This window comes from Odocoileus virginianus, chromosome 10 (assembly GCF_023699985.2).
Source record: "Odocoileus virginianus isolate 20LAN1187 ecotype Illinois chromosome 10, Ovbor_1.2, whole genome shotgun sequence".
Taxonomy (NCBI): Eukaryota; Metazoa; Chordata; class Mammalia; order Artiodactyla; family Cervidae; genus Odocoileus; species Odocoileus virginianus.
This window is the reverse complement of record NC_069683.1, coordinates 24539712-24556164: the sequence shown is the minus strand read 5'-3', so window position 1 is coordinate 24556164 and position 16453 is coordinate 24539712. Positions and strand designations below refer to the sequence as shown.

General features: G+C 43.9%; 1 protein-coding gene across 1 annotated transcript in view; it reads right to left on the bottom strand.

Annotated features, from left to right (window-relative positions):
• The window catches only part of FBXO3 (F-box protein 3), a 33134-nt gene extending 26037 nt beyond the window's left edge, over positions 1–7097 (bottom strand). Inside the window, exons 1-3 of the mRNA XM_020911635.2 lie at positions 6943–7097; positions 2904–2993; positions 469–632 (exon numbers count right to left, since the gene is read on the bottom strand). Coding sequence (XP_020767294.1) covers positions 469–632; positions 2904–2993; positions 6943–7046 — 358 coding nt within the window. The 5' untranslated portion in view covers positions 7047–7097. The remainder of the gene's footprint in view (positions 1–468; positions 633–2903; positions 2994–6942) is intronic.
• Positions 7098–16453: the final 9356 nt, after the last annotated feature.

Here is a 16453-nt window from a genome sequence, read left to right as displayed (position 1 = left end):
GCTCTTCAGATGCTTCAAAACCCAGTCTGTCAATATTTGGTCTTTTGTAATATCAGGCTGTCAAATAAACACTTACTTGTACTGAAAACAGGGAAGAGGGTTGATAAAGCAGGCAACTCTTCAATTAAAAATAAAAGTCTTTTCAAAGAAATTACAATAGGTATCCTCAAGCAATTTTAGCATTACTAGTTTCTTCATGTAAAACAAACATAAAAATCAAATGAGTTCAGCCTTCCCTTCTAAGAAAGAATCATGTGGGTGCTGAGGTAGGCAAAAATAGGGCAAGGACTAGAACCAGAGTCCTCTTAGCAAATCGGGCTTCCGATTTCCTTGACCAAATGTGAATGATGAATTACAGATAATGTTGGATTAGCACAGATCAGCAAAGGAGATAGAAACTCAAAGTTATTTAACCTATTTATACTAGAGTAACTAAAATGAAGAAGGGAGGCCCTGCATTCCCAATACCTTTCAGAGATAAAACCATCCGAGGACATCTGGGTTCCAAGTATTTCTTGAGATCATCCCAGGCCTTTTTAATAGCAGCGTAATGGTCAATGTATCTTCCTACATCAGAGTAAGTATCAATGAAGAGGGATTTCCAACACTGGTTCTTCTGTGTTTTCTCTTCCCTAAATAGATTTAAAAAATAAAATTAAAAATCTTTTACAATGAAATTAGCATATATTTTAGACACTTACCAACATACTTTATTGGGAATCTGTGGCTACTTTTGTCTTCCTTTTCATTTATTTTAGCTACAAATGAAGACTAGATAATAAACAGTGACACATACATCAAAAAGTTTAAAAAGTTATTCCTGGAATAGTGGGATTATGAGTCACTTATTTTTTTACTTTCTATTTATTATTTTTGTAAGTTTTCTAATCCTTAATAAGATATAATATGAATAACATATGGGATATGAATTTCAACTTACTCCTAAAAACATACCAATTGTAAAATTTTAAAATATATATTTAAGCTTTTCTATTTTAGAGAACATTTAGAAACTAATGATAGGCTATATTAATCTAATTTATCTACATTGGATTAACCAGAGAATCAATATAGCACAGCAAAGGAATCAAAATTCAACATTTCTGTTTGGTACAATTCCACAGACATTTACTGTCTATTTAGCCACTGAGGACACTGGAAATAGGGCACATTTTTTGCCTTCAAAGAATGTAGTCTAATCAGGGAGAAAAAGTGAAATATAAATTTAAGAGTCAGAAGTAGGAGAGGATAACGCAGCCAGAAGAAGCTTTAGGGTAACATACTAGCAGCTTGGACCTTATCCTGCAGTGAATAGAGAGCCACTGAAGAGCTGAAATGGGGCAGTGAGAAGAGCGGACCTGCGGCTGTGGTTTGGGAGGGGTGTATACTAGAGGTTCAGAGACCGGCTGGAAAGGTTCTGCAGCAGCCTTGGTAAGGGATGATGAACGGAACTAAAGCTGTGGTGACTAAATGGAATGAGAAGAAAGACTTAAGAAACATACAGGGGCTACAATCAGAAAGGCTTGGTCACTAAATGAATGGAGGGAGGGAAGGAGAGAAGAGATGTAGGATGATTCCTCTCTCTGGCTTGGATGCCAGGATGGATGGTACTGCTATGACGGCAGGAATGCAGGAGGAGCAGGTTTAGGGATGGGGAGAAGAACAATTTAGGGTGTTGTATGTACATATGTGTGTGTTTTTTGGGGTGAGGGGAGTGGTAGGAAGGAAGTAACCTTTTATTCATCTAAGTAATGCACATATTATTAAAACCAAGAAGTACCAAAGAACTTATAATGAAAAGCGAGGCAGTCTCCTAAGTCAACTCCTCAAGGGAAACTTTACTTACTTCTGGAAGGTATCTCTCTAATTCTAAATGCTTATTCCTCTAGCTGTTTTCTAATTTTTTAAATTTTTGGCTGCACCGAGTCTTTGCTGCCGCGTCTGGGCTTTCCATAGTGGAGGTGAGCGGGGGCTACTCTCTGGCTGTGGTGTGATGGCTTCGCATTGCAGTGCCTTCTCTGGTTGCAGAGCACAGGCTCTCGAGCGCATGGGCTTCAGCAGTTGCGGCGAGTGGCCTCAGGAGTTGCAGCACGCAGGCTCAGCAGCTGTGGCACTTGGGCTTAGTTGCTCCACAGCATGTGGGATCTTCTTGGACCAGGGATTGAACCCATGTCCCCTGCGTTGGCTGGCAGATTCTTAACCACTGGATCACCAGGGAAGTCCCTATTCCTCTAGTTCTTGATTTATCAATTTTATATCTATCTACTGATACCCCAAAGGATCAATAAAAGGTCAGGATGAAGCAATACTTAAAACTCCTTCTTCCTCATTCTTTCTCCTCCCAATGTTTAGAGGCTCTGTTATTTTTAGTTCCAGTCAATAGCTTAGCTTTGAATAATATTTTTAAACCTCTGTTTCTTGCTTCACCAACTTCAGTTACCACCTGACTCCCCTCAACCTAAGAAAAAGATATTAGCAATCCTACCCTTTTTTCCCACCTTTTCCAACTCCCACCTTCTGTCATCTACACTTTTATTCTATCAAATTAATTTACTGAATTCAGTGAACCCTGTGGGTCATCCAGTGGAAAGGTCCAGCAGACAGTTATGCAAACAAATCTGGGGTTCAATGGCAATGTCTGGGGTGGACACTCAGGTTTGGGAGCTGGAAGTATACAAGTCATCTCTACAAACTGCAGCAGTGCCTGCAAAAGACTTCACAGAGGGAGAAGAGCAGTCAGCCAAGGACAGAAGCTTGGAGAACACCTGCTTTTCCTGGCAGGCACAAGAAGAGCCATCAAAGGTGTTAAAGAGACAAGGCTTAGAGAGGAGAATCAGGATAGACTAGCACTAATGAAAGCCAAGAGTCCAATTTCAAGAATTACATGTTCCCCAAATACTCACTCGGATATCAGCCAGTATTTTTTGCAATGTCTTCTCCACAGCGGATCATGACTTGAGAGCTGGCTGAGTCTTCGACTGACATAGCAACAGCTGGCAGTAACCAGATTCAGGGTTAGTGTAAAAGAAAACAAGAAAGCAATTTAGAAATGAAGATGAAAAGAGTAAATGTTCTGTTTTGTTCCTTTTGCTTTTCTTCCACTATCTACCCTTATAACTGCAAAACAGTATTTTCTAAAACCTGTTTAACGTGTTAGCTAGTATAATTACCTTGTGAGTGAGTGGTGAAATCTTAACTATTTGAGTTCACAAACACACTGCAAAATGTCTACAATTTTAACTTTCACACAAGTCTATGAAACATATAAACCATTGGAGTTATTTTAAATCAAAGAGTTTCTGATACTCATTATTAGGGCAGTAATCATTTCTACAAATAGAAATGTTACTCAGATGTGAACAGTGTTTTTTCTTTTTAAGATCTGTGAGACATTTGATATTAAATACACAGGGCTTCTGTTTGTTCTAATTTTTTTTCTTAACAGGAATATGTAGCCAAAAACACTTTTCCATTAGAGGAATTATTGGAAAACCCACTTATAAAAGATGTTAGATTCACAACAGTTCTGATTCAATATCCACAGCTATTCAACTTAGTGTCAACCGCTTAAAAATATGAAATATTAGAAACAATTTTCTTATTATATAGAGATTTCTAACACAATAGTGCTTGATTCCTGTAAATCCTTCCCTATGTAATTAATTCAAAAAAGAATGAACTTAAGATTAAAAAAAATGGATTTCTATCCTTTCAGAAGGGAAATTACAAGTTAGAGAAAGTAGGTAGGTGTTAAAAGATTTTACTTGGGCAATAACTAATCAATTAAGGGAATCTTAAATCACAAAGGATTTGTCAAGGCCATGAGTGGGGCATGTTAAAAAACAACTGATGCTAAACAGAGTAGGCTTTGTTCATTTTTCAGATTTTACACAAACATCATTCTCATCCTTTTCAGTCACTCTCGGGAGACGCCCAAACTAACATTTGCAAAACTAGGAATCCCTCCAATTGTGAATTCAAGAGCCCCCTATCTCTTTTTTAGGTCCTTCTCCCTCAATATCCCAAGAGTTAAACAACATAAAAAGATCTCTGGAATGTGCACCAGAGGTGATTTTTGATGCACATCAAGGATGAAAACTACTGTCCTAGAGCTTCTGACTCAGTCAGCATGGGGTGAAGTCTGTACCTCAGGCAAGATATGTATATTTTTAAAGTGCCACATATAATTCTGATACACAGTGAGACTCAAACTGTGCAGTTTACATTACACAATGATCCCAATAGACTAATCAATCCAACCCAAATGGGCGGGACACTTGAAAAATCTGGGCTACATACTACAGAAAAGAAGTCACAGAAACTTCTATGGATAAAATTGAAGGCATTTGTGTCAACTTGTTTGGGCTAAGGGATGCCCAGATAGCTGGTTAAACACTATTTCCTGATGTGTCTGTAAGATGATGCCAGAAAAGATGAGCCTTCGAACTGGTAGACTAAGTTAGCCAAACAGCCCTCCCCAATACAGGTGGGCATCATCCGATCCATCGAGGGCCTAAATAGAACAGAGGCAAAGAAAGGTTGAATTTGCTCTCTGCCTGACCACTAATTTGGGACACTGATCTTATCCCACCTTTGGCACTCCTGGTTCTCAGGCTTTTAGACCCAGACTGGAATCACTTCTCCAGCTCCCTTCAAACTCTACCACCAGCTTTCTTGGGTCTCCACCTTCCACATGGCAGCCTATAGGAAAGAGCCTCTACAATTCATAGGCAAATACCTTAAAATAAGCCACACACACACATACTGGTTCTGCTTCCTTCAAGAACCCTGACTAATACAGTATTCAACTCAATTGACCTCTACAAACATTTATAGAGGGATCATGTCACTTTTGTTTAAAACTTTGATTACGACCTAAAACATTTATAATAAATTTGAACTCCTCACCTTGTTTTACAAGGTCCTTCATGATCTCACCAGTCTCTGCTCAGCCTCTCTGCCTGTGAGTCACTCCCTACCTCCTGCAACACCAGTCTTCTAGCTTTTCCAACAGGCTCTGCTATCCTCCAGTCAGCTCCTGAAAACACCGTTCCTTCTGCCAGGACTGTTCTATGCTGTCTATCATATATGGCAGCTCCTTCCAGTCTGAATCGGCTCCTTAACAGAGTCACTGATTCATTTCCTTCATAGCACACAGCAGCTCTTATAATTATGCACTTGCTTGCTCTCCATCTTGTCCACTAGACTGTAAGAGCTTATAAGAGGGTCCTTATGTGTCTTGTTCACTATTGTTTCCCCAGCATTTAATAGGCTGGCACACAGAAACACTCAAAAAAACAAAAGCAAAAACCTGTTGAATAAATGGCAACTACAAAGACAAACAACACAGTCTGTATGTTTGAGAAATGCACAATCTATCTGGTGTGGTCAATGAACTCTGCAATGGGAGGAAGAAAGGTAGAGATCGGACTCAGGAGAAGGGGTCTTAAAGGAATTCATCTCGCTAGGATGAGAAGAGGGGAGCACAGCATTCCAGGCAAGGTCAAGAGATTAAGCCACAGAACAAAAAAAGCACAAGTGTGGTATGCTGGCTGAGGTCAATTTGGCTAGAGTGGACTATGTCCAATAATAAGGGCCTTAAATGCTCCCTTAAGTTTAGGTTATAATCTGTAAATAACGAGGGGCATTACAAGATTTTTAGGATCTGTCTTAGAAAGATCACTCTGGGAGCAATGTAGCACATTAGATCAAAAGAGTGTGTGTAGTGTTAGATTTCTAAAAGGCTACAGCAACACAATATTTCAGATGAAAGTCTGCAACTGGAACAGACTTTTCCAAAGAAAAGACAAACATTATTACAAGCGTGAGTAGAGAAAAAATTGTTTTCTAGAAAAATAAGTGTTACAGGTATTAATATACATAGCAGCCAGAAACTGGAGTTATGTCTCTGTCACCACTTAGCTAGACAAACCAACAGCTGCCACTAACTTCAAGAAAGCTACAAGTCTACAAGGATCCCTGACAACACAGGGTACAGTCACCAAACTGCTAGAATCCAATGGTTAATCAAACAAAACAAAACAAAACGAATCTCTCCTACCTATCCTTAAGAGGGCGACTTTGTCTCCTCTGCAAATATATATGGTGGCCCAAGAAAGAGGCATGCCACCAGCTGTCAAGGGTGTAAACAGCGCCATTTCTTCCACCCTTCCAGGCAGTCCCAAGCGCTGAAGGAACCCGGCATTTAACAACCCCTACCAGCAACCGGTGTTTATTTTTGGAACAGAGGCGGGCAACTTGGGAAACCCAAAGCATACAGGAGGGAAGATGGTCACCTGTATCGCACCACCGGAAGTCAGTACCAAAACAAAATCCAACATGCAACCGTGAGGAGGAAGGCTGAAAACGAAACAATTACCCAGCAGATAAGTCTGAAAGTGAACCTGCCAGATATAACGTTGCCGCAGAAGTCGCACCCTGGGGTGAGGGGGTCGCCGGGCTCCTCTCCCGCGTCCCACTGGCCCACTTTGGCGCCCGACTCCGAAGGCCTCCGGCCCAGGCAGAGAGAGGAGAGTGCTCTGCCGCCGGGACGGAGACTTTTTCAAAGCGGCCAAGGCTTCCGGAATCGGGCAGAGACGCCGGGGGTCGGGAGGTGCGGGCCGCGGGGGTCCGTGGGCCGGCAGCGGGGAGCAGTATCTCCCCGCTTCCAACTGGGCCTCTCTGAGGCCCAGGAGAGAGGGCTCTTGTCGTTCCTCAGGCCTGGGCCCCGAACGCGAGGAAGACCTCAAGGCGGGGCCCCTTCCGCCGCGGTCTCACCCCGGCCCCCCGGGGGACCCTGCAGGATCAGGGTGGCCCTGGCGTCACCTTCTAACTGACACCCGAGTCCAGGTTGAGTCGGCGAGCCGGGCCCCCGTCCTTCCTGCCTTACGCCTCCTCCCTTACCCGCGACCCCCACCCCTGCCATGTGCCTCGTCCCATTACTTGATTAGGTCCCGGTAGTCCAAGAAGGATAAGATGAGGAGCAGGGGGTCGGTGGGCAGCGATTCTAGGGTCAGGGGTGCCGACTCGGTATCCACGGCCGCCATCTTGCCTGGCCCGGTGCAGGCCTGGCCACGCCCCGGCCACGCCCCCTTCTCCTCAGCCCGCGCCGCTCCCCCGCCACCGGCACAGGTTTGTTATGTAATCGACAGGAGAGCAGGATAGCCCCGCCCACAGGGCGGCCCGATGGGCGGTTCCCCGATAGGCTCCGCCTTCTGCCTTGCAGGCCGAGCGCGCGTGCCTCGGGATCCGGCTCACCCGAGGTACTCTAGCTCTGCCGGGTGGCCCCTCTGCTCTCCCTTAGATCCCCGGGCTCCCTCCTCCCATTCCGATCCCTAAACTTGCCCAGTCCGGACCTCTTTGAGAGTTTATTACCAAATTTGACTGGGTCACTCTCGCCCCTCACGAGAAATTTTACATCCGCTATCCTTGAAGCGTGACCTCAAAACCTCACAGTAAATTCTCTCTCTGCCTTTGGCCTCCAAATCCATTGTTTCTCTTCGTTTTCCGACCGGGAAATCCCTCGTTTCTCTCTTTAGCCTCCTTGACCCGGCGTGTCGCTTACACACAGCAGGAGCCTTGTCCACTCTGTAGGCGGCAGAGTTGGGAATCAACTAGAGGCGCCGGTGGAAGGCTCTTCCAAACTAAGGAAATGGTCATCGAGGGCATAATTTTAAACCCCTCCCAAGTAAAAGGTGCATAGGGTCTGAATCTATTTGGTGCTCCCAATTTGGTCGTCACGGTTGTTTTTCAACTTTTTAGGGTAATGCAAGTGTATAATAATTTTTTTTTTTTTGCCAAGATTTATTTTCAGAGGGTTAGGTACTTAAGATGTGAAGGGTGGGGGGGTGAGGCCTCAATGGGCTTGGTTGAAGCACTGATGGTCGCTCTTTAGCTTTGACAAGAAGGTATTAAAGTGGAGATGGGAGACATGTCCTGGACTGTGAGCTAAGGAACAGATCACTTAGAAGATTTCTTCTTTTCTGTTTCTTTTCCAATGCAATGTACGTGTAAAGAGCTTGAGGGAGTTCAGTCAGACCTGGACTTCATACATCTGTTGTTTACTAGAAGTGGAATGGTGAGCTAGTTAATTATGCCTAAGTTCTATGAGCCTGTTTTCATGCATGCATGCTCACTGGCTTCAGTCATGTCCAACTTTTTGCAACCCTGTAGACTGCATCCAGCCTCGCTCCTCTGTCCATGGGATTCTCCAGGCAAGAATACTTGAGCAGATTGCCATGGGGGGAATCTTCCTGACCGGGGATCAAACCCAGGTCTCTTGCATCTCCTGAAGGCAGATTCTTTACCGCCGAGTTACTACGAAAGCCCATGTAACTGTTTACTCAGCTCTACCATCTGTCCCCTAAAGTGGTTTATGGATGCCCATAAAGATTTGTGTAAATGACTGGCTAGATATTAAAAAATATTAATTTTTTAACAACCTGTACAAGCCTGTACATACATCCATCACCAAGTTTTACAATCTTTGCCACATTCTGGAGAAAGTTGCCTACTCTTTGGAAAAGCGGAAATGATTCTACCCTTCCCATCCCACCCCCCTCCCCAACAACAAAATACTCCATTTCCTCAATTCACCATACCGTTTAGTCAGTTCAGTTGCTCAGTCATGTCCAACTCTTTGCAACCCCACACACTGAAGCACGCCAGGCTTCCCTATCACCAGCTCCCAGAGCTTGCTCAAACTCATGTCCATCAAGTTGGTGATGCCATCTAGCCATCTCATCCTCTGTCGTCCCCTTCTCCTCCTGCCTTCTATCTTTCCCCGCATCAAGGTCTTTTCTAATGAGTCAATTCTTCTCATCAGGTGCCGAAGTATTGGAGTTTCAGCTTCAGCATCAGTCCTACCAATGAATATTCCGGGTCGATTTCTTTTAGGATTGACTGGTTTGATCTCCTTGCAGTCCAAGGGACTCTCAAGAGTCTTCTCCAACACCACAGTTCAAAAGCATCAATTCTTCGGCACTCAGTTTCCTTTATTGTCTGACATTCACATCCATACATGACTACTAGCCTTTTTCTCTATACAGACCTTTGTTGGCAAAGTAACATCTCTGTTTTTTAATATACTGTCTAGGTTTGTCATAGCTTTTCTTCCAAGGAACAAGTGTCTTTTAATTTCATGGCTGCTGTCACCATCTGCAGTGATTTTGGAGCCCAAGTAAATCAAATCTCTCACTGGTTCCATTGTTTTCCCATCTGTTTGCCATGAAGTGATGGGACAGGATGCCATGGTCTTCATTTTTTGAATGTTGAGTTTTAAACCAGTTTTCTCACTCTTCTCTTTCACCTTCATCAGGAGGCTCTTTAGATCTTCACTTTCTGCGATAAGGGTGGTGTTATCTGCATATCTGAGTTTATTGATATTTCTCCCAGCAATCTTGATTCCAGCTTGTGCTTCATCCAGCTCGGCATTTCACATGATGTACTCTGCATATAAGTTAAATAAGCAGGGTGACAATATTACAGCCTTGACGTACTCCTTTCCCAATTTAGAACCAGCCCATTGTTCCATGTCCAGTTCTAACTGTTGCTTCTTGACCTGCACACAGGTTTCGCAGGAGGCAGGTCAGGTGATCAGGTATTCCCACCTCTAAGAATTTTCCACAGTTTGTTGTGATCCACACAGTCAAAGGCTTTAGTGTAATCAATGAAGTAGAAATATATGTTTTTCTGGAATTCTCTTGCTTTGTCTATGATCCAGTGGATGTTGGCAACCATACCATTAAGGCCTTATAATTATGGTTTTGTCTAATATTTATAACCCCTTTCCTACCCCACTCCCACTGTATTAATTTTTTTTTTAATATTCTGTATCTTATGATGTTTTGACATCCTAAAAATCTTGCTAGCTAGAGATAGACTGACCTCCCAGGGCTAGCTAGCTCCTAAAGATAACAAACAACTTGGACACACCTCTCATATGCAAGCCAACCACCCCCTTTATCTAACCCTCTCACACACAGAGCCACTACTTCCCCTGTCCTGTGTCATCTCAGGCAATGAGAGAACACCCCCAATAGTCCGAAGACCCCCATTTATTGTTCAGATAAGCCAGTCCCAGGCTGTTTGTCCTGGGTCAGGAAGATCCCCTGGAGAAGGGAATGGCTACTCACTCCAGTATTCTCCCCTGGAGAATTCCATGGACAGAGGAGCCTGGCAGGCTAGTCCGTGGGGTCACAAAGAGTCAGACACGACTGAGCAACTAACACTTTCACTTTACTTTTCAAGCTGTTTACTCTGCCCTGCCCAGTGCAAACTCAGATACAGTCTCTGGCCTAAATTTGCCTCTTGCTCCTGCTTTTGCCTCCTGACCCAAACCTGATGCTTCCATGGGGACCCTTCATGGCATGGTGTGCCCCTTTCTCTAGGGAAATGTAATTTAAAAAAAACAGAACAAAAACTTCTTTCCATGGCACTGATCTTGTCATGGTGTCACTTAATCACCGCCATAAACTGAAATCCCACAGTACAAATGAGAGACCCACCCAGCAAAAACCAAAACTGAAGCAAACAAACAAAAAACCCTTTGTGCTTATATGTCTATGCTTCCAAACTATTTGTGCACATATTTAGAGCATTTACTGAATTGGATTCAGGTCAGTTATTCCATGTCTCTCTCTCTCATTCTTAGTCGCTCAGTCGTGTCTGACTCTTTGTGACCCCATGAACTGTAGCCTGCCAGGCTCTTCTGTCCTTGGAGATTCTCCAGGCAAGAATACTAGAGTCTGTTGCTACATACCAGGCTGTAAACTCTGTCTTTTACATCCTTGTTACCCAGGGTCTAGTATGACATTCAATAAGTAGAAAGTTTAAATTCCGGTTGAATGGATAAAGACAGAACTCTCATTTCTATTTATAAGAGAACCGTACCTGTTGATATAGGTAAAGTTTATAAAGGCATTTGATCCTAATTCATGTTTGTCTCTATTTCTCCCTCAAATGGGCTACTTGTTTCAAATCTGAAAGCTGGTAGGAGTTTCATGCATGCCCAGTCACTTCAGTCATGTCTGACTGTTTGCAACCCTATGGACTGTAGCCTACCAGGCTCCTCTGTCCACAGGATTTTCTGGGGAAGAATACTGGAAGAGGTTGCCATTTCCTCCTCCAGGGGATCTTTCGGACCCAGGGATGGAACCTATGTCTACTGCATTGGCAGGCAGATTCTTTACCACTGGGCCATCTGGGAAGCCTAATTGGAGTTTCAAGGAGACTGTATTTGCTTCTGCTATCCTATTGCATTTTCCTTCTTTTTGGACTTGATCCAGTTATGACCTAATGAAAAGACCAGAAGTGTGAAGTTGCTCTGTCATAGCTAAGATTAAGGTGAGGTAAGAGACGTACTCACCTGGGACACAAAATTCAAGGAAGTATGAAAAAAAAAAACCCTCAGTAATCAAGATGAGTGATACTTTAGTGCAATATTTTTTTTAAAAAATTCAAAAACCCCATGGTGAACAAAATAACGATGTCTTAGACAAAAATGGGATCCCACAATGCTATGCAAGCCATATTGGACCCTAAGCCAAAAGGAAAAAAAACAAATGTGCACTTAAATATATGTTTTTATGACTTTTCAAATGGTTATTGCTTTTTTCCTAGAAGGCCAGAAGGGAGTGTTCAGGTCGAGGACTTGCTTCCCCTATGTAGCAAGCCTCAGAGATCCTGCCATATCCTTGGGTGGGGGGTACCATCAGGTTGCTGGCGCCTTCTGTCATAGGCCATACCTCCCCGGGAAGTGACCTCAGCCCAGACTCCGTTTTTCTCCCCAACATGGTAGGAAGCAGGTCGAGGAGGTTGGGGGGAGCAATGCAGGTGAGCAGTCCCCAGGAAAGCCCTCTTCTGGGCTGTGGCTTCCTGTCACTGCCCCCCCATACCCCCAGTCTTGGCTGGAAAGGCATAGGAAGAAGGAGCTGGGACTTGGCTATCTGGGTCACCTGGACTAAGGTCAAGGGTGAGGGCTCCATAGCCTTTGTGCCTGGGTGGGAGAGACAGTCACTCCAAGTCTGCTAATGGTTTTGGAAGCTAGTCTCTAAAGGGCATGGAAGGATTTCACCAAAATAGCATTTTCTTGCCATTAATATTCTTGTGGTATATCAGAATGCACAAGATTCTGAAAGAAGAGTTCATACATGGCATTAAAAAAGAAGAGATTTGTCTATTCTCTCAGGAATAGAGATAGATAATGCCTGAGAAATACATACACTCACACGTTCTCTTTAAAAGCCCAGTGTCACCTTGGTTAGTGGCAAGCAGTTCTTAGTGCCCAGTACCCTACCTCCTTACACATAGTTACACTTTAGCTTCATCACTCACTGGTGGCTCAGACAGTAAAGAAACTGCCTGTAATATGGGAAACGTGCATTCACTTCCTGGTTGGAAGGATCTCCTGGAAAAGGGAATGGCTACCTACTCTAGGATTCTTGCTGGGGAAATTCAATGGACAGAGGAGCCTGACGGGCTATAGTCCATAGGGTTGCAAAGAGTCTGACACGACTGAACAACTTATACTTTCTTTTACTAGCTTCATTGGCTTCAAGGTTCCCATTGGCTGTTTCAGTAAGTCCTCCAGACATTCATTCATTCCTTATTACTTACCAGGACCTAGGCTCAGGACTGTAGGGATCAAGACACAGTGCTGTTCCTGCTTGGATGCAATCACTCTTTAGAAGGTGAGAGATACACTTCCTGTTTGCTTGGGAAGAAACAAATCCACATGGCCCTGGTCTCATTTTCTCCCTCATTTTCAGGGTTTAGCAACTAGCTGCTGCATCAGGAGATCTGAGTTTGTTGGGAGGCAGAACAGGCAGTCACCAGATACTGAGTTTTAGAGGCTCTTGCTAAATGCTGTAAATGGTGGCCTTGCATGTTCCACGCCGCTCCCCCCATGTGTAACGCATCATAGTTTAGGGTCCCTCTGTATTGACCACTCTCTGGGATATGTCTTCTTCTGCCCAGCCTAGATGCACCTCCCAGTGGGACAGGGAAACCTGTGAACTGAGATGGGGAGGAAGATGGGAGTGGGCATGGAAATAGGGCATTTTTGTATATTTTCCTCCTTTCCTCTGCCTGTAGACCCATACCAACATTCTGTATTTATACTGCATGGCCTTGGTGGTGTGTGTCCTGAGCCCATGAACAGTAGCTGCTGGAGGTAACCTGGCGGTCACACACTGCTTTGTCTCATGCTAAGTGTTTGTGGAAATGGCCCTGACCAACTGGACCTCTCAGAGACAGGAAACGTTCTCAGGAAGTTCTCAGGGGGTCCCGTCAGGTTGTAGGGCAGGCCTGGAACTAGACCATGCAAGCCTTGTTGTCAGCTCTTCTAGTGGTGGTGGGGCAGGCCTGGCATTGGGAGCCCAGGAGATGAGGGGGTGGGAAGACCAGGATGGAACTACCAGTCACCAGCTCCCCCAAACAAGTGCGTCATCCAGAAAAAAAAAACACCCGGGTGAAAGGCTGCTGGTGACTGGTGAAAAGAAGGCCTGCCTCTGTGGAGCTCAGGAAAATTCAAGAGCATGCTCATGGTTCATGGCTGAAAGCAGGGAGACTATAATTACAGGGTGGTAGGGAGATTAGGGGCTGCCTAATGCTGCTCAGAAAGGCATCCAGCCTGATGAGCCGATGCAAAAATCTGGAATGGATTTAGCTGTTTCTGTGGTACAAACACAGGAAAACCCATGGCTAATAAACCTGGATGTAAACATACGGTTCCAGCAGTCATATGAATGAGGTTCTGGGATTTGGTCCTATGCTCCTTTCATGGCAAGACTTTCAATATTCCTGAATTTGCTAAAGCATATGTGTATTGTTTTGTTTTGTCTGGAACATGCTTCTCATTTTCTTGCAGCCTGTGTAATTAGTGTGAACTTTCTGGATGCACGGTGAATGGACCTGCATATTGAACACATTTAAAGTGTCCCCAATTGGTGGCTTCTAAAACAGTGAATACTAAGGGTGAATGGTCTGTAATCCCCTAGTTTCCCAAGATTGTATCATGGAAACAATGGCTTCTCCCAGGGTCAAAGAAAATGCTGTGTTCTCATACAAGATGTTATATAGTTCAGGGTGCCAGATAATGCCATCCACCAATTCAATAGCCTGTAGGCTGAGGGAGACATGGTGTTTGGAGTCCTTCTGTGTCCTTTTGAGGTTTATGCAGGTCAGATTGTGCACCGTTTTCCTGTAGTGCCTGAAAGACATCATAAGAGTGGCTGAACCAGTGGGATGCTTTGTATGTGGGCTTGGATGGGCTGATACTTTTTTTTAGGGGGTAGGGGATACTCTCCAGGAAGAAGGGAAAATTCAGTCTCTGATCTTTGCTCATCTCTCTGCCCTGAGAGGCTGACCTCTATGGACTCCTTCATCTGGGTTCCCCAGTTATCCGGCTTCTGGTCAGCAACTGGGGAAGGGGGGAGAAAGGAAGAACTAGGATATTTAACCTCCCCCACCTGGAGTTTTTACTGTAATTGTGTTTTTCTGTATATGCGCAAACTCATCAAAATGTATATAGTAAATATGTAAAACTTTGGTATATATCAACTAAACATCAATAGAGCTGTATAAGAGGGGAAAAAGAAAAGAAGAAATGGTCATGGGACCTTCGTGGGGGCTTCCTGTGTGGCTAACAGCCATAGGAATGGAGGCCCAGCCTCTGATTGGCCTATTTTGGAAACAACACTCTCTACACATAGGAATTGCACTACAGCCTTTATATACTAGATAAGTGACCACACTTGGGGAGGGGTCACCTGGGGCAAGAAGCCCTGGAAAGTGATCCAATCATCAGGGAAGCAAACCTTGAGCTGGAGGCCTCCTCCTACCTCCTTCAGACCCATGGACTCACAGATGTCAGGGTTCAATCTCACAACAGGTTGGAGACTGTGAAAATGGGGCTCTACTTTCTCATCAGCCAAGTCTACAAGGACTTCCTTCTGTTGTCCAGCCTGAAACTAGCCCATTCTGGAAAAACAGGATGGTCATTGAAAGGAAAATGACTCTGCCACCTGACATTCTTACCTTGCACTGGGTCCTGAACCATCTGCACTAGAGTATCCAGCAAGTTCTGCAGTGATATGAAGATGGTCCCTCTAGCCAGGGCCCAAGCCTGGTTCCTGATGCCTTAGCCAAATTCAGAAACAGGTTACTTGCCCACCCATTAAACTCAGAGAGACCAACTTACTGTTCAGCCTAAGCAGTTAGCTCACTGGCGTCTTTTTTACAAGACCTCCATATAATGAAAAAGCATGGTTCACTGATGATATCACTTGCTTCTGAGATGGGCAAACCCCATGGAACGCCGCAGCCATACATCACGGCGGCCCACAGCACTAGGCATGCTAAACAGTGGGTTAAACTTCAGATGCCATTTTTGGCTGCTGAGCACACTGTCCGCAGGCACCCTCTGTGGAATAGTTAACAAAGCAACAACATGTAGAGGAAAATAACTTCCTTAAAAAGACTGATGAAGCATTATATGGGCCTCGTGTCTGTCTACATCAGCTCACTGAGTCTATGCTCTAACCCATGACAACAATAAAACCACCAAAAGGATGGGGATGCCCAACTGGAAATTCTTTCAACAAAAATAGAAGCTACTGTTACTGGAAAAAAAAAAACCCTTGTGTTCTTTGCCCACTCTGCCTGTCTGTCCAGTAATGACCTGGTGGTCTCTGCAAGCCTGACCAGTTCAGCTGTCTTGAGCCATTTGTCAGTTGCTTGTGTAAGCCCCGTGTTTCATTTACATTTGCTTCACTTGTGTAAGTTCTGTGTTCCCTTTCATTCACAACGAATCTGTGTTTCATTTACACTGTAAGATGGTTTCTACAGTGGTCACATTCAGCTTAGTTTGCTCTTTTGTCCACTGAACATCCATTATGGACAAAACACCCTCAACAATTACCTTGTGAGCTGGTGTGCTGACACGTACTGGCTGTCAATGATTGACTCAGTTTCAGCAGCTTAGGGGCGCTCTGTGATTTGCTGACTTTCCGAAGTGTGGGGTGTTGCAGCGAGGCTGTCACTGATTGGCTGATTTGAAGAACACAAGTTATCTTGTGAATGTTCAGTGGGCAAAAGAACAGTTAATTAACTTGATTGTGTGACTCCCTCCGCAATGTATGAGTGTATCAAATCTTTGTGTTGTACACTTAAAATAACTACAGTTTTGTCACTCATACCTCAAAAAGCTGAAAAAATAAAATCGGACAGATAATAAAAAGGAAAATACAAATATAATAAAATATGAATGTATCGTATTTTACTTAGTCTCCTATTATGAGAAATTTAGAAAATCTCCAAATTTGTTATAATAAATGGCATTTTGATAAAAGCAGTGTACATTCATTTTTATGAATTGTTTCAATTATGCTCATAAGCATAAATCTTTGGTTTGGAATTGCTGGGTCAAATTTGCAAACTTTGTAATAGTTTGTCA